The sequence below is a fragment of the Ostrea edulis genome, chromosome 1 (assembly GCF_947568905.1).
Source record: "Ostrea edulis chromosome 1, xbOstEdul1.1, whole genome shotgun sequence".
NCBI classification, from domain to species: Eukaryota; Metazoa; Mollusca; class Bivalvia; order Ostreida; family Ostreidae; genus Ostrea; species Ostrea edulis.
Window position 1 is genome coordinate 103,980,579 of NC_079164.1, and position 22,235 is coordinate 104,002,813.

A 22,235-nucleotide genomic window follows, 5' to 3' on the forward strand; every position below is an offset into this window, starting at 1 on the left:
CAGTTATAAAAAAGCTGAATACCACATTTTCTAGATTGAAAATAAATAATGACCTTTTTGCACTTGAGATACGGAAAAATTGATGATATAGAATTTGAGAGTTTAAAAGAACATATCAGGAGTTAAATGTCAATTTCTAAAACTGTACGTAAATTACAAAGTTTTATTTTAAAATCTATAATGGAACTTTAAAAAGTAGGTGCTATAGATAAAATTTTTGACAAAAATACTGAATTTTTATTAATTTTTTTAAAAGGTAAATCAATTTAGATTTTTTTAAAGGATCAGTGTTCTGTTTGGAAAAATATATCAACCAAATTAATAAATTACAACATTTTAATTAATTCCAAGCCTCAACTACTTATATATCATAAATTATAAAACTGAAATACATGCATAGGAGTATTAAAATTGACAATATATTGGATATTAACAGAAACCTTTGTAAAATCATGCAGATTTAGAACTTTTTAATGAAACAATCCTTCTGCCATAAAATGTAGTCCCTGCCAACCCTTTCAAAATTTGAATGGACAAAAATTTTCAAATGAATGGGGTTAAGTAATACATGTATAGTATGTTTGGAACAATGGGATCAGTATTGAACCAGTAAATACTTAGTTGTAGCATCCTGCACAGTTGTGCTCAAAAGCTGAGGAGCTCAAAAGCTGAGGAGCTAACTTCCTCATTTAAGCTTGTCACCTTTGTTAATTGAGTCACTTCCTGTCCATGGGAACTTTGTAAATGAATTAAGCCGTTGTAAGCAAAGATTTAGACAATTTCTTAACATAATTTTAATGCTACACTCATGCAATAAATTGATTTTTGAGTGTAGTAGTTTACAAACACAATAATCATACTATTCCATATGAGGGGAGGAATATAAAAATGAAGAGGTTTGCATTAACTTTGTTTTTAAAAAGTCATACATAATTCATTGTCATTTAATTTTGATAAATTGATGGTAATACAGAAATGTAATTGGCTGAGATATTTGCATCAACTATGATGTCACTCTTTTGTTCAAAACATCATTTTGAAATCTGTGTCATCACATCCCATCATATCAAAATGTATTGATAAATAAAGCACATTTGTGGTAACAATAAGAAACGGTTAATTATATTTGGAAAATCTTAATACCTTGCATGATCATTCGAAAATATATTAGAGTCATTTCTGAAAGCAACACACAAATTGAAAGTCACAGCTTTTTGAGTGCCTAGCAATTTATTTCACTTACTCTTCATGATAGAGTATAAATAATTGTAAAATGACATAATTTCATATTTAATGAAACTTAACATGGTTATATAGTCTTCATAACTTTTTAAATGATGACACCCATTGTTTTAATCTTAATACATTTTTCATACTACGATGAATATTATTCACAAAACTCATAATATTTTTAGAGGACTGCTGGTTTATAAACATAATAATGATAAAATAAATAATAAAAAAAGAAATAAGACAAAATACAAAGTGAAATTATGAATGTAATGTACGTCCCCTCATGTTTTGGTTTCATTTTAGAGTTTAATAATAACAAATTAGTGAATGCAATATGTATATTTGTACACATAATTCAAAAAAATGGTTTTAACAAGAAAATTATACAAAGTGAAACTATAACTTCAAGTAATGGTTTCATTTTAAAATGTTTGATAATGTGAATACAATGTATATTTGTACACACAATAGTACACTATACAACCTACGTTGTGTAAAAGATTAACCTCAATCTTAACAAGTTATCATAATGTTGTCAAGTGTGGGCATCCATGTGTGTACCTCCTACTAACACTACACATTGGTGTCCTGGAATCCATCCAAGAATCCTCCGATACTGCAGTACTTATACTACATTTATTCTGGATTTGTTTTAGGAGTGTACATATGACGATTCAATTCTTTAGAAACTTGAACCAGAATTTAAACTCTAAAAGGGATCTTTAAAACTTTGAATTAAAAAAAAATAATCTAAATATTAAAGTAAAAGAAAATAATTTTATGATATAAAACAAAGTTTTTATACCAGCTTAGATAGATAATCATAAATTATGTGTCAACTTGTGTGTGTGTGTGTATATATATATATATATATATATATATATATATATATATCTGTGTCTTACTAAAGATGCAAAGTTAAGAACGATAACCTTTTGTCCATGAAGATTTATTTACTAAATCTAAATTTTCATTGTTTAACCCTCATAATAAGAGTATTAAATGGGTTTAAACTATAAAAGACAGGGTCAAGGCATAAAAATCACATTAAGACTTAATTCTTATATTTACGAACATACATGGATTCCAAATATCATAAGCTTCTTTCCAGACAGGCAACAAACTCTCTCAATTTCATACATTCATCCTATAGAGTACATGATCATCACAATGTTTTTCTTTCAAAATTAAAAACAATAATAAATTGTTGAGTTTAAAAAAGAGAGGGAAATTACCAAAGAACAGTAACTCTAATGAAGCTGACACGTTGCTGGCTGAAACTTGATCCACCAATGCCTCATTGATAAACATTGAAATATATTACCTAGAAATGATGGTTTGTTATTAAAAAAAACCCACAAAAAACACGCATTACAAAAATCGACAAGCTTAACGAATCTTTAAAATTTCATTTCGAGCGAGAAAAAGCAACTGAATACATATAATTAACGTGGACAATGGCTCCAACGAGAAAGGAGACCACGTGTTTCATGTTTCGTGAAAATACGCGGACGTCACAGAAAACATAACATTGCGGACGTAATAGAAGACATATATGATGATTTTGCAAATGAAAACATAAGATTTCGCTAACCTCCTCCGTGTTGCTGACACAGATAAGGGAATCTCCAGACATTACCCAGTCCCACGGCAGTAGATATAACCATTCCAAAATACTGAATCTTGCTTCCCCATGCTGGTCTTTCATGTTCTGTAGGGACATCATCTTCTTTCAAAGGATGCATTAACTCAGCATCATTCATCATGGAGTCTAAATTCTTGGATTTCGGCATCTTTATGAGATTGTCCCTACTCTACACGCCAAACGTAATGTTTACAGTCGTGGCTTCGCGACCATGAATGAACTAGTCTACACGCTACAGCGGGCGCTACTATTATGCATTTGTCAGGGGTGAAAGGTTTAAATTGTTCAGGATACTGCTGCCAAGTATTGGCTAAAAAGGTTGGAATTAGCAAAATTATTATCTTAATATGAATGTCAAAATTATTCACATCTCCTTTTCCAACTCTACAACAGCAGTAGACATATCGATTATTAGTTTCTTCCTCTTTTATTATGCGCACAGAACACAACCACAGTTTGTATAGGCTAAAGCATTTCTAGGTAACAGATGGGTGGTGATTTTAAACGTCTTCCTGTAACGCAAGTTTCCATATATTTTGCTGGACAGTAAATCCATTCATAATAAAGAAACAAACACAACTCTATCAAAGGCATTTTTCCTTTTTATATTTGTGTGTTTTGTTCTAGAGGCGTACCAAACTTGGCTGTCCTACACGAAGAACAAATGGATAATTTTTATACTACAATTGGACTCGATTAATGAAAACGTCGCTAATGACGACATAGTTATCAATTAATGTGATGAGTGCACACACATTTTTAATAAAAATATGCTTTATGCTAGTATCAAAAGATAGTTACTATGTGCTCGAATAATTCTAAAACAGTTGCAAACTAAACTATAAGAGAAATATTTTTAAAAAAACAACCATCGCGCTGTTTTGCAGGACAGTGTACCGTACTAAACTGTACACTTGTGTAATTGAATCTCTGTGGCATCGATTATGACGTAAACGTTACATCTTTTTGAAAAAACTAGAAGACACAATTCTGTTTAGCTTCTTAAAAAATGGAGCATATGCATCACTCACGATCATACTATTGCCAATCTTAACACTTACCAATGTTTCGTGTGTAAAGTTTTGATGCTTCCTTATTTATATTTCTCAATATAAAATGCGACATGTAAGTGACTTTTCAACTTTAAAAAATGAAGTAAGTTAAATCAAACAATATTGATGGTTTGGTTATATTGTTATCATATATACTAGGCATTTACTCCTTAAACATTCTTGTGAGCGGCAACTGTTGACAACCTTTTCCTAAGTGAAAAGCTTTTGATTATTATGACCATTTTTAATGCATTTTCACTGATATGATATGTTGATAACGACACGATTCTGTACGAAGGATTCAGTTTGCTCCAATGCCTGTTGATCTGTTACTTACAGGAAGGTCTCAAAAATAATTTATTGCTTCTTCTATACTTCTTTCAACAGCCTCAACAAAGAGATGCTTCAAAAGAAACGAAAATCATACTTTTGGTAGTTATTCTATAAAATATGTATTGGATTTTCATCATCCATGGACAGATTATAAATGCAGTTTGAGGTCTTAAAAAGGGACTGGTTCACGATTTTTGATAAAAATATTTTTCATTTTTGATGTTAAACATTAGAAATATAGCTCATTTAATGTTGACAACCAAAATTTTGACCTTCTGAATGCAAGAATAAAAGTAATATTTTAGCCTTGAATATGTGTTATGTAAACAAAGACTCGAGTCTTTTTATGTAAACAAACAAACAAGTGAAATATTGATTTTGCAATATAATGCATCTTAATTTTGCATAGTAACAAATTTTAACTTTTAGATGACACATTTCACCCCAAAAATGCTTGAAATGTGAAAGATATAATAATACTTAGATCGATATCCATTTCTTTTGAAATTTTGTAAACAATAGCATACCGCAATCTTTGTTTACAAAACAAATAATAAACTCTCTAAAATGAGCTTCTGTGAGAATCTACAACCTTAATTTTCATATGAAATCTTTCAAACACATTAGACAGTAGATTTTGATCATTAAAAGTGAAAAACAAAATTTTGGGTAAAATCGTGAGTCAGTCCCTTTAATCTTCAAAAATTTTAAAAGGTACCAGACCACCAACGGCCATTTCAGAACACCAGATGAACATATGCAAACATGCCAAATATGTTCATTTGAATACATGTGTTTTATTTAGGATTTTGATTTCAGAAACCAAAGCGACTGATGGAATCAGAATCCACTGAAAATTCTTCAGAGCCACTAGGTATGCTAAAAGAGCCACGTTTATAATCTGCAATACAGTCGTTTAGCAGAAGTCATTGGCACATTTTGTCATGGGCAATGACAGCCATACAAAGAAAAAAAACCCCACTCTTTTAAGGTCACTAGAAGAACATTTATACCAAGTTTCAATACTTGACATACAACCGTTGTGAAGAATATAAAAATGTTACATTGATGGGCGAGATCAGACAGAAATGCCTTACATTGGCGCACAACATGGGACTCGTACTATAAAGTTAAGCAAGCTTAAAATTTTGACTTTTAAACGTGTATATACGTTTTAAGATCTGCCGAAGTCCTACCCACCTAAGTATGTATCAACCCGTAATATATACCCGGTATGTAGTTATGCATACGGAATTAATACAACAAATCAAACCAAATATTCTTTCTTTAGAGTGGGGAGGGGGGGGGGGGGTTCGTGGCCGAGTGGTTAGGGTATCGCGCTTAAAATCACGCGGCTTCTCACCTCCGGCGCGGGTTCGAATCCCGCTCGCGCCGGTAAGCGAGAAAGTTTCCCAGTTTACTTGCGGAAGGTCCGTGGTCTTCTCCCAGGTACATTGTATCTGGTTTCTCTCTTCCACCAAGAAAAACCGGGCGCCACCATTATAACTGAAAAAGTGTTGAGTCAATCAATCTTAAGAGTCGGACATGGTATATAGAATTATAGCAATAACTCGAAAGAGCTACTTTCCAACTACTAGTATGTACAATGCGTTTTATGAATGGAGCCTAAGTAGTATTTGCATGCAACATTAACCAAATAGATAGCATATGATTAAATATCATTCTAAGACAAAAAGTGAAAAAAAAACCTTAAACTACAATTAATCTGCTATTGTTTGTATAGTGACGTGAAATCGAATATTTCGGAAAATGTTTTAAATAATGTGATCATTATGGAATCGTTAAACTCCTGCCTGCAAGTCATGATATGTAGTCTAAATTTTCCTTCCACCAAACTAAAGCTTGAGGTCGTATTTTCATTAAAATAGATATATACACAAAGTGTTATCCATGTCCTGTATAATCAATTATTGTTTAGAAGTAAAAGTATAAATCGGTAATTTTTTTTTAACAATTCGTTTGTTAATGCAAGTGGATACAGCACTTAAGATATACTTTTAAGTCAGATCTACCAGCCGTCTAAGTTTTGCATAAATTGTTCAATTCTAGAACGCTTTTAGCTACGGTCTTAAATCTAAGATTGTACTTTGAAAATCAGTCCTACTTGCGCACGGTCTTAGACAAAGTACTCTTTTATGTTACAAACTCCGAAGAACCTGGTACTGTGGAAAAATAAATAATTCGCAAATATATAAACAAAAAATATGTAATATTTTTGATACCCACATTGCTGATTTCAATTACAAGTTGTTGAACAATCTAACCAGCAACCGAGTTATGTTAAAGAAATGGAAAGTTACTGATACGGATTTATGTTCACTATGTAAGGAAAAAGAAGATAATGAGCATCTGGTACTGAAATGTAAAAATGTTTGTGAAATTTGGAAAATCGTTGAGAAAACATTGAATTTTCAAGTTTCATGGAAAAACATTGTTCTTGGTTTTTTTTGGGAAATCAATGAGAAAACAGTATTTTTAAATAATCTTTTATCACTAATTGCATGTAAAATTTACAAATATAAAATGTATTGTAGAATATTAAAAAAAAAAGAGCAAACTTATGACATTCGAAAGAATGTAAAGGGAATCCTTGAATTCAATGTATCTGTATACAAAAAATTAAACAAGGTATCTTTTTCGCATATTCTTGATAGTATTGTAAAAAAATTATAGTCTTATATATTTATATTACAAATTGTGTTGCATGCTATTCATATCATGTACAAATAAAGTAAAGGGAAATGATCTGCCTTCCCTTTTACATGACTACCCAGGGTCAAAATAGACTTTTTGGAGTGTGAGAAGGGCCCTTTGGGTAGTTGTCACGAAATACTTTAATATCCTCTAGAAATGATGTACATGTATTTATATTTGTATAACTTTGTTCTCATATGATTATATAATCTTGTATTTCTCTCAGGTTTTTTTTTTTTTCCTTCTTCTACATCCTGCGAGATGTAATAGGGAATATATATTGTTATTTAGGTGGAGCTTAGTTAGGGCCCCATCCCTGGCAGCTTTCCACACTTTTTTTTTCTTCTATCGTTTAGTCTATTTGTTATATGTTATAGTGATAGGTCTGGGAAATAAAAATGTCATAAGCCAAAAAAAAAAAAAAAAAAAAAAAAAAATAATTCGCAAAACTCCTATACAAAAAACGACACAATTGACAGATTATTCTACCAACATTGAAACACCACAAACTCACTATTTGAATTCAGATTTAGATCTTCGCTCTGGACTAAGTAAGGCCAATGCAGTGTGAATTCTTTATTGTGCCAATTCGTTTAATATATGGTACTTTTAAGTTTTTACAAATTTTTGAAAAATCGTTCCGGATTACTACATAGTTGCTTCTACAATTTCAATGAAAACGAGTTTGACTGTATGTCTAGCAATAAAACTTTGCTCTTAACAAAATGTTTCATTCTTTAAAATCTTAGTTCGGGACATTAAACAATACACAACCAACCAACCTTACAACTTGTTGCCCTGTTCTACATCTTGATGCCCTGTTTCACATTCTACATCTTGATGCCCTGTTTCACATTCTACATCTTGATGTCCTGTTTCACATCCTATATCTTGATGTCCTGTTTCACATTCTACATCTTGATGCCCTCTTTCACATCCTACATCTTGATGCCCTGTTTCACATTCAACATCTTGATGTCCTGTTTCACATCCTACATCTTGATGCCCTGTTTCACATCCTACATCTTGATGCCCTGTTTCACATCCAAAATATTGATGCCCTGTTTCACATTCAACATCTTGATGCCCTGTTTCACATTCTACATCTTGATGCCCTGTTTCACATCCGACATCTTGATGCCCTGTTTCACATCCGACATCTTGATATCCTGCTTCACATCCTACATCTTGATGTCCTGTTCTACTTTCACACCCTACATCTTGATGCCCTGTTTCACAGCTCTTATCCTTAGACGAATTTGACTCCACCTTTTTTTGGCACGCTGTTTTTGGCTATAATAGCTCTAAAACTTCATTGTTATTTGGGATTTCAAACATGTCGGCTGAGCATCACTGAAGAGACATTATTTGTCAAAATGCGCATCTGGTGCATCCAAATTGGTACCGTATAAGTTTTACATCTTACACCTTGATACCCTGTTTCACATTCTACATCTTGGATGCCCTGTTTCACATTCTACATCTTGATGCCCTGTTCTACTTTCACATCCTACATCTTGATGCCCTGTTCTACTTTCACATCCTACATCTTGATGCCCTGTTTCACATTCTACACCTTGATGTCCTGTTTCACATTCTACATCTTGATGTCCTGTTTCACATTCTACATCTTGATGCCCTGTTTCACATCCTACATCTTGATGCCCTGTTTCACATCCAAAATATTGATGCCCTGTTTCACATTCAACATCTTGATGCCCTGTTTCAAATTCAACATCTTGATGCCCTGTTTCACATTCTACATCTTGACGCTACATCTTGATGTCATGTTTCACATTCTACATCTTGATGCCCTGTTTCACATCCTACATCTTGATGCCCTGTTTCACATCCAAAATATTGATGCCCTGTTTCACATTCAACATCTTGATGCCCTGTTTCAAATTCAACATCTTGATGCCCTGTTTCACATTCAACATCTTGATGCCCTGTTTCACATTCTACATCTTGATGCCCTGTTTCACATCCGACATCTTGATGCCCTGTTTCACATCCGACATCTTGATATCCTGCTTCACATCCTAAATCTTGATGTCCTGTTCTACTTTCACACCCTACATCTTGATGCCCTGTTTCACAGCTCTTATCCTTAGACGAATTTGACTCCACCTTTTTTTGGCACGCTGTTTTTGGCTAAAATAGCTCTAAAACTTCATTGTTATTTGGGATTTCAAACATGTCGGCTGAGCATCACTGAAGAGACATTATTTGTCAAAATGCGCATCTGGTGCATCCAAATTGGTACCGTATAAGTTTTACATCTTACACCTTGATACCCTGTTTCACATTCTACATCTTGGATGCCCTGTTTCACATTCTACACTTTGATGCCCTGTTTCACATCCTACATCTTGATGCTCTGTTCTACTTTCACATCCTACATCTTGATGCCCTGTTCTACTTTCACATCCTACATCTTGATGCCCTGTTTCACATTCTACATCTTGATGTCCTGTTTCACATTCTACATCTTGATGCCCTGTTTCACATCCGACATCTTGATGTCCTGTTCTACTTTCACATCCTACATCTTGATGCCCTGTTTCACATCTTACACCTTGATGCCCTGTTTCACATCCTACATCTTGATGCCCTGTTTCACATCCTACATCTTGATGCCCTGTTTCACATCCTACATCTTGATGTCCTGTTTCACATTCAATATATTGATGCCCTGTTTCACATCCTACATCTTGATGCCCTGTTTCACATTCTACATCTTGATGTCCTGTTTTACATTCAATATCTTGATGTCCTGTTTCACATTCTACGTCTTGATGCCTGTTTCGCATTCTACATCTCGATGCCCTGTTTCACATCCTACACTTTGATGCCCTGTTTCACATCCTACATCTTGATGCTCTGTTTCACATTCTACATCTTGATGCCCTGTTCTACTTTCACATTCTACATCTTGATGCCCTGTTTCACATCTTGATGTCCTGTTTGACATTCTACATCTTGATGCCCTGTTTCACATCTTGATGTCCTGTTTGACATTCTACATCTTGATGCCCTGTTTCACATCTTGATGCCCTGTTTCACATTCTACATCTTGATGCCCTGTTTCACATCTTGATGCCCTGTTTCACATTCTACATCTTGATGTCCTGTTTCACATTCTACATCTTGATGTCCTGTTTCACATTCTACACTTTGATGCCCTGTTTCACATTCTACATCTTGATGTCCTGTTTCACATTCAATATCTTGATGCCCTGTTTCACATTCTACATCTTGATGTCCTGTTTCACATCCTACATCTTGATGCCCTGTTTCACATCCTACATCTTGATGCCCTGTTTCACATCCTACATCTTGATGTCCTGTTTCACATTCAATATCTTGATGCCCTGTTTCACATCCTACATCTTGGTGTCCTGTTTCACATTCTACATCTTGATGTCCTGTTTCACATTCAATATCTTGATGTCCTGTTTCACATTCTACGTCTTGATGCCTGTTTCGCATTCTACATCTCGATGCCCTGTTTCACATCCTACACTTTGATGCCCTGTTTCACATCCTACATCTTGATGCTCTGTTTCACATTCTACATCTTGATATCTTGTTTCACATTCTACATCTTGATGTCCTGTTCTACTTTCACATCCTACATCTTGATGCCCTGTTCCACATCATACATCTTGATGCTCTGTTTCACATTCTACATCTTGATATCTTGTTTCACATTCTACATCTTGATGCCCTGTTCTACTTTCACATTCTACATCTTGATGCCCTATTTCACATCTTGATGTCCTGTTTGACATTCTACATCTTGATGCCCTGTTTCACATTCTACATCTTGATGCCCTGTTTCACATCTTGATGCCCTGTTTCACATTCTACATCTTGATGTCCTGTTTCACATTCTACATCTTGATGTCCTGTTTCACATTCTACACTTTGATGCCCTGTTTCACATTCTACACTTTGATGCCCTGTTTCACATTCTACATCTTGATGTCCTGTTTCACATTCAATATCTTGATGCCCTGTTTCACATTCTACATCTTGATGTCCTGTTTCACATTCTACATCTTGATGTCCTGTTTCACATTCTACACTTTGATGCCCTGTTTCACATTCTACATCTTGATGTCCTGTTTCACATTCAATATCTTGATGCCCTGTTTCACATTCTACATCTTGATGTCCTGTTTCACATTCTACATCTTGATGTTCTGTTCTACTTTCACATCCTACAACTTGATGCCCTGTTTCACATCCTACATCTTGATGTCCTGTTTCACATCCTACATCTTGATGCCCTGTTTCACATTCTACATCTTGATGCCTTGTTCCATTTTCACATCTTACATCTTGATGTCCTATTTCACACCCTGATTCTTTACCATGTAACACGTAGCGCCTTTGTTCTGTTTGCTACAGCTTAAGACATTCGGTTCAACCAAGATCATCCTCGTATCTTTGACAGCATCGTTAGTTTATGCTTACATTTAGAACATGAATCCAGCTTGCACTATTGGTTTCTATTTAATTTGAGCCTTTGCTATTCCCTTTGATAACATCACGACACCTTACAGATGTGATCCATCAACTTTCTCTGACTATACATACAGACTTTACCACTCTGACATGGTAGTATTGAACTTATTTGATTGAACTCTTTATGTATTATGAAGAAATATGATCGGATATAAATTTTATTATTCAGGACAGCATCAATTCAATTAATTTGTAACTCGAAATTCAATACCGTACTTCTCTACATTGCAATGATATACTAGGTGTTTGGTACCTTGGTAAGTACAATTTATCCTCAAAACCCATTTAGATACACTGAAGTATCAATACACTGTGGGATTTTTAAAGCCGCCAATCCAAGATCGGGATGAATATGTTGGTATGATTCGGGGAAAAACATCCCGAATGGTCTGTTTACGATAGTGTTGCAGGTCTGGTATGGATAGGGCACCACTCGTTCAGTACGATTAGAGACCCCATTCACCACGGCAAATGATCCTATGCTTCTTTTGGATTTTACCTAGACTCCGAAAATTTGTTTTACGAGTCACCTAGAATTAGACTAATTACAAAGACATTCTCGACGCACTCATGAATATCCCGATTAACACCGGATCTTAGCTGGCAAGAGATATAAATAGGGTTGCAAAATTTCATGATCAGTTTGGTATTGTTGTCAGAAATTCAAAGGTTGCTTCTGATTACGTATTATAATGATCTAATATAGAGCGTAATCCAGTTATTGCTCAGCTACACGCACAGACGAGCGTAATCCAGTTATTGCTCAGCTACACGCACAGACTATCGTAAAAGATCTGGGTGATATCGAAATCCAAGTAATGTCTTAAATCACCAGTTTGATATTATTCATGCGATTGACGTTCTGGGGTCGGATCGTCGCGCAATCATCTAACATTCGTATAAATGAACATGATGAATAATGCCACGATGTACTCACGAGCAATCAAAATTAAATAAAATTGTATGGCTTTGGAAAAAATTTAGGTTCCACACAGACATCTTCCAAAGTCCGAGGTTTGTGACCCACCATATAACCTGGGAAACAGACATGGTGTGTGCTGATGTTCTGGCAAAGAGACCGGGAAAAGTTCATATTTTCTCAGTTTTGATGTAATATCAGTCTTTTCGCTTGCATAAAGCATCTTCATTTGGTACCCAAGCTGGTAGGGTAAATATTTCTTTCTTACTCCCTTGTATGAAAGGTGAAGATAACGAACACCAGAGGTGGGATCAGGTGCCTAGGAGGAGTAAGTATCCCCTGTCGACCGGTCACACCCGCCGTGAGCCCCATATCCTGATCAGGTAAATGGAGTTATCCTGTATGATACTCCAGACAATCACAACTGACGCATGCGCACCATCTTTATAAGAACGCAATTTTGCTACCAAACTAACCCTCAGCTGGGCTCAAGGAAGGAAAGGTTACATTAGTAGAGGTCATTAATAGACATGACGTATATTTAGTTGCAACTCTGCATGTTCAAATGCAATTCGTGTTACAATAGTACCAAATGAAGATGCCCTAGATCGCGTACGCACTAGTAAGTAACTATAAACTCTGACTGACGAAAACCTGAAGTTAAGTTCAAAATCATGTCTATCGCTAGATGGCGATATCAGTGGTCACTTTTCATGAAATATAATCTGTCAGGGGGACTTATGAAAAATATGGTGGATCACAAAACCAGAGCCATCCAGATAACTTCAAACATGTTCAAAACATTCAGGCGGTTACGATGCCCTTAAATCACGTATTCCTATGGCAAGCCGTTTTACTATTTATTATAACAGAGATATCTTTCACTTAAATACATATCTCTATAACGATGAGATGCATCTCTCAAGTGTAAAGAGCATAACAAGTCATTTTACTCTCTATTCATAGATATATCTCTTTACTTGAGAAATATCTTTTTAACGAAAAGGAATATCTCGTAAGCGTGAATAAATACATGTATAGCTAAAGAGACATCTCTTTAACCATCTGCTTCGTACTTAAGTATTTTATTGAAAATAGATGTTAACGGCAAACTAACAACTCAGCTTTATGACAAACGGGATGACTTCAGCTTCTCCATCGTTAACTTCCATATCTATTTAGCAATATTCCATTATCACCTGCATATGGTGTTTATATCTTTCAACTGATTCGATAAGTACATGTAAGAGTATATATGCATGTACTACGTATGATCAGTTTTTAAATCGAGACATGCTACTGACAAATAAGTTGATGTTACAGGGGTTTCAAAAGTCTCGTTTGAAGTCAGCATTTCGTAAATTCTATAGTCGTTATGACGATCTAGTTTGCCAATACAACCTTTCATTGAGTCAAATGCTGTCTGACGTGTTTCATACCGATTGTTAGGCCGTTCTTAGCATACTGATTTTTACTATGGATAACTCCGTTTACCTGATCAAGATATTGGGCTCACGGCGGGTGTAACGGTCAACAGGGGATGCTTACTCCTCCAAAACACCTGATCCCACCTCTGGTGATTACTGGTCATTATCTTCACCTTTCATGAATAAAAGTCTTAGATTTATAAATTATATAAATCATCGTCTTTCCCAAACTTCTGCATGAAGAGCTTCAAATGTTTTGGCGAGATTGGTTCTTTTTAAAAAAGAATATTTCCTTGTAAGTTATATCGATAACAGTCACAGGAATCCTTGCTGCCTAAAGACAGCATGTGTAGATGTGTGGTTTGTGGTCCCTTGCCAAGTGGATGATGAATAAAGATACGTGGACAGCTGAGGCTGGTAGAAGGGGAACTGCAGGTTTAAAGCGTCTACAGTGCAGAATGTGTTTAAGTAAAACGCATACCTGCATGTACTTCCTTGCCGTATTTTCTAATCCGCCCTATGACGTCATAAGATTTCACAAAGTCAACAATTTAGCAAAATGTATGCATCACAGGAACATAAATTTTGTTGGACTCCTTTTCAATAGTTATTGTAAAAAATCTTGTTAACCATAAAATATTTCAAAAGTCTAAGTTAGATATGAATAATCAATTATGCTTTAAAATAATGAATCCAAGGGCAATTACTCCGTTTTTGTTAAAATATTTAGCAAGTCCATTATGCGATATATTTCTTTTAATTTTCGCACACATTTCGTACATTTTTTAAAGAAACAGTTTCATGAAATTCTTATGAACACTATTATATATCATTTCAGTTTTTGTGAAATTTTGATTTTAAGGAAAATTGCAATTTTATGATGTTGATACATTGATATGTGTGCTAATTGATAATTTTTTCTATTAATACCGCAACATACTTATTTTACAAATATCGAAATTAAACACTAGTGTAACGGGATTTTCATCATCCGCAATACACTAGTTTATCATTCTGTTAATGTAGTATTTTGCAATACAGCTTCTACACATTTCATCCGTGTGAACGAGGCATAAAACAAGATGCATCGGGACCGCAATCGTCTGTATTAACCCTTATTGTACATCTCTTGCGTCCAAACAAATTACCAAATTGCAGAATCAAAATAAATTGCAAAAAAAACCAAACAGCGTTTTGTTTCAACCATGTGCAATAATTTCACACACTTCTTTATAAACAAACGTCTTGTGTATCAAGCCCGAATCAAACAGTCTTGTAAAAACACTGATGAAGGCCAGAGCTTAGTGTGATGAGAACGCAGCTTAAAAATAAATTGGTTAGCCAATCGTTTTCATCCCGCCAGTATTGTGTAAAACAATTCTGGGTTCAATTTCTTTAAAATTGTATCTGAAAATTTACCGGATGATTAGATTTGCAAATCTGTCGATCGTGAAAGGACGAAACGTATAATTGATAAATTCATAGAGCCCAGTCCTGATGATCTGTATTTTACTCACAAAAGCTGCAGAATTGTTCTGACCTTGGAACTAACTGGACGTCTCGTGAAACATATTCAACGATTGCATACGATGTTCATACTACATGTACCAGAGTATACTATTTTTGTGCAACTCTTGTCAGTAAACCATTTGAATTCCATATTTGAGTAAATATGTCCTAAATAAGGCCAACGCCAACCTGTAGGTCGTTGATTTTCGCCAAGGAGAACGCATGACTCTTTCGGATTCGTTCCACATAGAGACCATATGCACATTAAAGAGGTACTCTACATCGTCATAATGGCTGACTTCTTTTTAAAACATGGCTGAAAATATAAATATCAGCAATATTTGCCAATTCTTTTAAAAAATCATCGACTTGCTGAGTGGCTCAGTAGGTTAGGACATTGACTGATGAATTATAAATCGTGTGTTCGAGTCCAGCAGGGGTTTTTAATTTTTTTTGTTTTTTTAGATTGCTTTCTACTACAACTGGATTTTTTGAGCAAATAAAGTAATTTTAAAAGGAATAAATACGTGTGATAACATCCCTCCCCCTTTTTTCATACAATGCAGTGACCTGATATTTTCACGTACCGTGGATGCATTGTATCCTAAAGTTTAATTCAAATGTGAACTTAATGAGTTTCATGACTGTCGAGCAGCTATTTCCATAGATGAAAACCTGGTCATGATATTGAAAATGTTGTCAGTTCCGGGGTCATGAAAATGATTTACCAATTCTATAGATGTGACATCAGGAAAGCGACTGATGACTGACAACTAACGACTCTCTGACAACTAACAGCATCATCAAAACGCATGGAAGGAACTGAAATAGAAAAAGGATTTTTAGTTTCATGTAATATTAGGTTTAACAAACAACCAATTTTTTCAAAACTCATCAAAACTTATAAGACTTACTTGAAGCAAACACTTAAATCATTATCTAGGTACAACACTACCCTAGTACTGTCTTATTCTTAAATATCAAACGACTGCTTGGTATTTTTTCGCCCATATTATAGAAGACGGCGGAGATGCAAAGAGCACGTATAAACTGGCACTAAAGAGTGCGGAAGCCGGTAGGTGCCAGGTTATAGAATTAATATTAATTCACTGCATGGCGGCCGCCATTTATCATCGGGCGGCAGCCATATAAACTAACTTGCGACCGCCACTTAATTTGACTGGCGGTGGCCACTTATTATTTGGCGGCGGCCGCCATATAAATGAACTGGTGGTCACCACTTGATATAAATGGCGACCGCCACTTAATTTTTTTTTTAAAGGAGTTTAGCATACGCAGACACGTAGCGTCGTTTTTCAAAGTGTTGAGATAGCCGGGGGAACAAAAGTTGTCTTCCAAGATGAAAAGAAACCTTAAAACGTCTCTTGCCTAAACTTCATATTCCCAAATTGGAGGGGAGGGAGGGGGTAGGGGTTCCATTTGTCATACAATTTAAAAGTACATTCAATGCTACATTGTTACCATTCATTACTACCACCAAAAGAGTGGGGTGCGTGCAAATCCACCAATATATCTCATTTTGCAAGTGGATTAAAAAAAAAACAAAAACAAAAAAAAAACCCAAAAAAAACCAAAGGCCCATGGCCATCATCACTCACCTGAGTAATCTTGGACCTGTCGTTGTTCAGCTGTTGTGATTTTTAAAAGATTTTTTTTTTTTTTATCAATCTTTATTCCCATGAAAAATTTTGACCCCATATAAGGATCGCAACAAAACTGAAAATGAATTCACATAACACAGAGAGGCATCAACACTTACATGATCTTGATGTTCTGGATAAGACCAAGATCACAAGGTATGATATGAAAGACCTTGCCATAAGAAATCTATATACAAAAAAGGGATTACACAGAGTTTGCACAAACTTGGATCTACTCTATATCAGAAAGCTTTCATGTAAATGTCCACTTTTCTGATCAAATGGTTTTTGGAGAAGATTTTTAAATATTTCTCTTATATATTCGCATGTAAAACTTTGATTCTCTATTGTGATCCCACCCTATCCCCGGGGGCCATGATTTTAACAAACTTGAACCGGTCCCATCATGTAAATTTCCACTTTTCTGGCCAAGTGGTTCTTGAGAAGATTATCTCCCCTTTGGCCCTTCACTTGAACAAACTTGAATCCCCTTCACCCATGCAAGGATGATTAGTACCAAGTTAGAGTGGTTCTGAAGAAGATGAAAATGTGAGAAGTTTACTGACACACGGACTGACAGACAAAATATGATCAGAAAAGCACACTTGAGCTTTCAGCTCATGTGAGCTACAAAACGGAAAATGAACGTTGTTCAAAAAGTAGAGGGGGCAGCCCTCTAGTTGTACGTGCCGGTATATTAAGAACACATTAATATTTTCTTGTTCACGAATCTATCTGTCGACATTTGATATCATGAACATTCATATACCTTTATAAATTAACAGCACGATCGACAAACGACAATGCTCTTAATTGTCTATCACTTACATATTTCTAATTATTGGAAAGGGGGTTACGGTAGTTGCACCCCTTTGATTTTGGAAGAGAGAGCGCGCGCAGTTGAACAACTGGCGGTCGTCTGATAAATTAAGTATAGCTACCGCCAGTTAAATTGATATATTAATTCTATATCCTGGCACCTTCTGGTTTCCCTGCAAGAGAACTTTTGAATATTTAACTACGTAATTTTACTTGAACCATTCAAAGTCATCTGAGAAGCGATGGAGTAAACATAAACATGTATATACGTTTCCGTAACATTTCAATGTCAGTGAAGATAACGAGTATTGATTAATCTCATAAATTCTATAAAGAACACAAATTTGAGAGTTGGGCAAACACAGACCCCTGGACACACCATAGGTGGGATCAGGTGCTTAGGAGGAATAAGCATACCCTGTCAACCGATTACACCCACCGTGAGCCCTATGTCAGGTAAACGGAGTAATCCGTAGTCAAAATCAGTATGTTAAAAATTACCTAACAATTGGTATGAAACACGTCAGACAGCATTCGTAATGACAGGTTTTATTTGCAAATTGGATTATCATAACGATCATAAAATTAGCAAACTGCTTACTTTATATGAGAATGTTGAAACCCCTATAACATTAACGTATTTGTCAATAGCCTGTCTCGATTTAATAATTGATCATACGCAGAAAGTTCTCGCATATCCAAACAGCTGAGAGACATAAACACAATATGCACGTGATAATAGAATACATTAATACATAAGTATGGGAGTTCATGATGGAGAACCTGAAGTCAACCTGTTTGTCATCAAGTGGAGTTGTTAGATTGCCGCTAACGTCTATGTTCAATAAAATATTCAAACATGAAGCAGACATGAAAGACTGTGGGATATATCGAATCGACGTGTGAATGGACGTGGGTTTCTTTCTTTCTTTTAAGATAAAACGTCATTGTATCTAAATGTCAAATTAAAAGCCACAAGAATATATTTTCTTTTCTCATGTAGAAGTTTTTGAATAAATTCTGCCTCATAAGAAACATGAAAAAAGCAGGTAAGTTAATAAAGGAGCGCATTTCGTGCCCATGTGAATTCCAACAGACTGTTGGAAAACCTGATCATCAAAGACTACGTAGATATTGTCAGTGTGGAACAATATCTTTTTAATACACATGTATTAACTTCAGAATAGAATCAGTAGTGTTTAACAAAGTAAATTTTGGATGACTGATCACATTAATATTTAAGTCTCCCAAAAGAAGTTTGAAGACTTACTGTTTTTGCTCGGTTCTTATTATTCTTCCGCTTCTTCTCCTTCTTGAGCCTTCTTCTTCCGCTTCTTTCTCGCGCCTAAAACTGACCGACATCATTCTCTGTAACCAGTTGATAAAAGTATTCAAGAATATGATAAGCCAATGTATCTAGATGTGCAGAAATGTTTTGTTTTCAGATTGAAGGGGGTTAAGGTACACAGAGTTCTAGGGTCTTCGGAAATTATTAAAAAGAGAATGACAGGGCCTACAAACTAGTATCAAGGTCAAGTGACCTTGACCTCTGACCATGAACATAAAACTGGTATAACTTTAAAACCGGGACTGATAGCAACATGGGATCTTCAGAAATGGCAACAGAATGATAGAGCTTACAAACTACTATCAAAGTCAAGTGACTCCAGTGACCTTAACCTCTGAACATAAAATTGGTATTGCTAAAGAACCAGGTCTAATAGAGACATGGGGTCTTCAGAAATGATGAAAGGGTGATGAGATATTCAAAGTAGTATCAAGGTCAAATAACTCCAGTGACTTTGACCTTGAGCAGACAAACCCATATAACTTTAGAACTGAAATTGATAGACACGGGACCTTTAAAAATGGTAAGAGGATGATAAGATTTACAAACTAGTATCAAGGTCAAGTGACTCCAGTGATCTTTACCTTTGATCATAACTTAATATTTCTTAAGAACTAGGACTGATAAAGAGATAGGATCCTCGGAAATAATAAAAGGATGATGGGATCTGCAAATTGGTATCATGGTCAAGTGACTCGAGTGACCTTGACTTCTTACCTTGAACATAAATCTGGTTTAACTTTAGAACTGGGACTGATAGACATGGAATATTCAGAAATGTAGTGACCTACAAACTAGTAACTCCAGTGACCTTGACTATAATAACTTTGGAACCGGGATTGATAGAGACATTGGATCATGGATCATGGGATGTTGGGACCTACAAACTAGGATCAAGGTCAAGTGGCACCAGTTTTACGAGAGAAAAAAAGGGAATTTTTTTGAAAAATTTCAAAATCAAATTCTTCGTGATCTAGATTTGTCAAATGAAGTTAAAATTGGCATGGCTTTTGTCAAAGGGGGGGGGGGGGGGGGGGGGGGGGGGGGGGGAGGCAGTAGTACTCAGAAAACACCACTTTTATACAGCCAGTACCTTGTTTGGGAGACTTTATAATCGGTAAATTATAATCATATCTTGTCCCTTTTGGATTCCATTTTTATTAAAGAAGCGGCTAGCTATCTATGATGTCAAAAAGTATAGTCTTCAATGATAATTATAAATATATACACGTTAAAGGGTTCTGTGGTTTCCATGGAGGCAATAATATACATGTATTCATGTTACACCAGAATTTTATACAAATTTTGATAATTTCTTAGAGATTCTGTAGAGAGTACCCAGGATTTTACTTAGCCATAAAAGTCAATCCTAAGATTTGTTTTTTGATTACGTTTTATACCCCGTTGAAAATTTTTCGCGCATACTCAGCCGCAGGTGAAGCCACAAAAATTTGACCTATCCACAGTGCTCGGGACCGTAGTAACAAGGGTTTTTCTTTTGTGCCAACGCCTGCAGCGACCATGGACCTCGGTTTTCAACATTGTGACTCTTCACAAAAGCCGATGACGTCTCCACACGAGTGAATTTTTTTTGTATGAGATGTACAACATTATCTACAAACAGATCATGCGCTATAAATGTCCGAGCACAGCTTTAACTCTATTGTGACATCAGTCTAATTCAAGTCGGATCCGCTTGCATGAGAGTCAAATGATTATTGTTCCGTTACAAATAGAGGAAGAGGGCAAAGCAAAGATTCTGGACGAGACCTCGGCGAATATGTTCAGAATTTACTCAGCTTTCATAAACCTTCGCGTAACCGGTGAGACCGTCGTGAAGAGTATTGCTGTCTATAAATATTGTAGTTAGCTCTTATCAAAGTTTTAGCAACCTCACTGACAATGTTGAGCTCTAGTTTGTGGATTGATACATATAACTATCACGGCGTGTATCAATAAGTCCAAGAGGCAAGGTGCATGTATTGACAAATACAACATAATATTTACCACCTACAGTGCATCAAACAGAGGTAGTGATTGGCCTTCGCTAACGCTCGAGGCATTTAGAGGTGAGAATCACGGTCTACATATTTCACTATTACCAACAACAAACGTCTGGACTATGCACATGTAAACCGTATTGTATGTTACTGTACTGTCTTAAAATCATCGACCTAGGTAGAATTTGTACTGTCACTACTTCGTTCATCTTTAGAAACTGACCTGCAAGTTAAAAAAATTGCCCAATCATTTATCAAGAAGGGAAACCGAAAATTATTTCAATCAAGTCTCTTTCGCTAAACCAGTCCCTTCTACCTTTTTAGATTTCTAGGGCCATGACTACGAGGACGTCTACAAAAGGACTATTTAAAGCCTGTTTTCCGCTACAAACTTACACGAGACCTATAATCAGTGATTTTTCTACATTTTTAACAAGGGTCCTGTGGCTTTCGAATTGGGAAAAATTGTCAACATTTCAGTCAAATTGGGAAAAATCAATTTTATCGTAAATAAGTTATAAAATCACATCAAACATTATATTATCTTTATTTTACACATCTAATTTTCTTCAACCTTCTAAAATTTTCAATTATTCTATCCAAATCATCATTCCATGACTCTTTGTTAAGTCTTATGTACATATAATTCACATCGAATGTTTACTTTTTTCAAATACGTTTTCCTTTCATAATTCTATTATTGGGAAAAATGTAAGCTAAATTGGGAAAAAATTGGCAACTTTTAGGAGGGGAGAGGGCCGAAATTCGGACCCAAAATAGGCCTAAAAAACCCACTGTATAAGAGTCCGTTCCAACAGAACAGTAATGTAGTGTAACACCCTTTCATGTTCTCGGCACAATCTAATTCGACCCGAAATTCTCATGTATACGACAACCAAAGGGAACCGTCGCTATGAACTGGAGGAGAACATCATACAAATGACTGAGCGCATACCTCAGCCTAGACAATAAAACATAAAAGTCATCATAAATCAATTGTACATGTATGATATGATACTAGAAATTGGAATATTGTAACAC

The 22,235-nt window shown here is 35.4% G+C and overlaps 4 protein-coding genes across 4 annotated transcripts in view; all 4 read right to left on the reverse strand.

Annotated features, from left to right (window-relative positions):
- LOC130048427 (sodium- and chloride-dependent transporter XTRP3-like) overlaps window positions 1–3,523 on the reverse strand; it is a 39,291-nt gene extending 35,768 nt beyond the window's left edge. The window contains exon 1 of the mRNA XM_056145127.1: window positions 2,828–3,523. Coding sequence (XP_056001102.1) covers window positions 2,828–3,026 — 199 coding nt within the window. The 5' untranslated portion in view covers window positions 3,027–3,523. The remainder of the gene's footprint in view (window positions 1–2,827) is intronic.
- Window positions 3,524–7,761: 4,238 nt separating this feature from the next.
- Window positions 7,762–9,791, reverse strand: LOC130048537 (cell death abnormality protein 1-like). The gene is made up of 3 exons (XM_056145398.1): window positions 9,293–9,791; window positions 8,480–8,644; window positions 7,762–8,012 (listed from the first exon to the last, which is right to left on the reverse strand). The coding sequence occupies exons 1-3, from the start codon at window positions 9,789–9,791 to the stop codon at window positions 7,762–7,764; spliced, it is 915 nt and encodes a 304-aa protein (XP_056001373.1).
- Window positions 9,792–10,047: 256 nt separating this feature from the next.
- Window positions 10,048–10,470, reverse strand: LOC130048543 (uncharacterized). Its single transcript, XM_056145401.1, has one exon. It carries the CDS (start codon window positions 10,468–10,470, stop codon window positions 10,048–10,050), a length of 423 nt encoding a protein of 140 aa, XP_056001376.1.
- A 330-nt stretch (window positions 10,471–10,800) lies between these two features.
- Window positions 10,801–12,406, reverse strand: LOC130048544 (EGF-like domain-containing protein comC). The gene is made up of 2 exons (XM_056145406.1): window positions 12,344–12,406; window positions 10,801–11,388 (listed from the first exon to the last, which is right to left on the reverse strand). The coding sequence occupies exons 1-2, from the start codon at window positions 12,404–12,406 to the stop codon at window positions 10,801–10,803; spliced, it is 651 nt and encodes a 216-aa protein (XP_056001381.1).
- Between the last annotated feature and the right edge of the window lie 9,829 nt (window positions 12,407–22,235).

Coding starts and splice junctions, on each gene's coding strand:
- LOC130048537 (XM_056145398.1), bottom strand. CDS start 9,791: ATGCGAAACAGGCATCAAGACGTAGAATGTGAAACAGGACATCAAGAT. Junction 8,645..9,292: donor TGAAACAGGGCATCCAAGAT/GTAGAATGTGAA, acceptor GATGTGAAACAG/GGCATCAAGATGTAGGATGT. Junction 8,013..8,479: donor TCAAGATGTAGGATGTGAAA/GTAGAACAGGGC, acceptor GATGTGAAACAG/GGCATCAAGATGTAGGATGT.
- LOC130048543 (XM_056145401.1), bottom strand. CDS start 10,470: ATGCGAAACAGGCATCAAGACGTAGAATGTGAAACAGGACATCAAGAT.
- LOC130048544 (XM_056145406.1), bottom strand. CDS start 12,406: ATGTTAGATGATTGCGCGACGATCCGACCCCAGAACGTCAATCGCATG. Junction 11,389..12,343: donor GCATGAATAATATCAAACTG/GTGATTTAAGAC, acceptor CTTAAGCTGTAG/CAAACAGAACAAAGGCGCTA.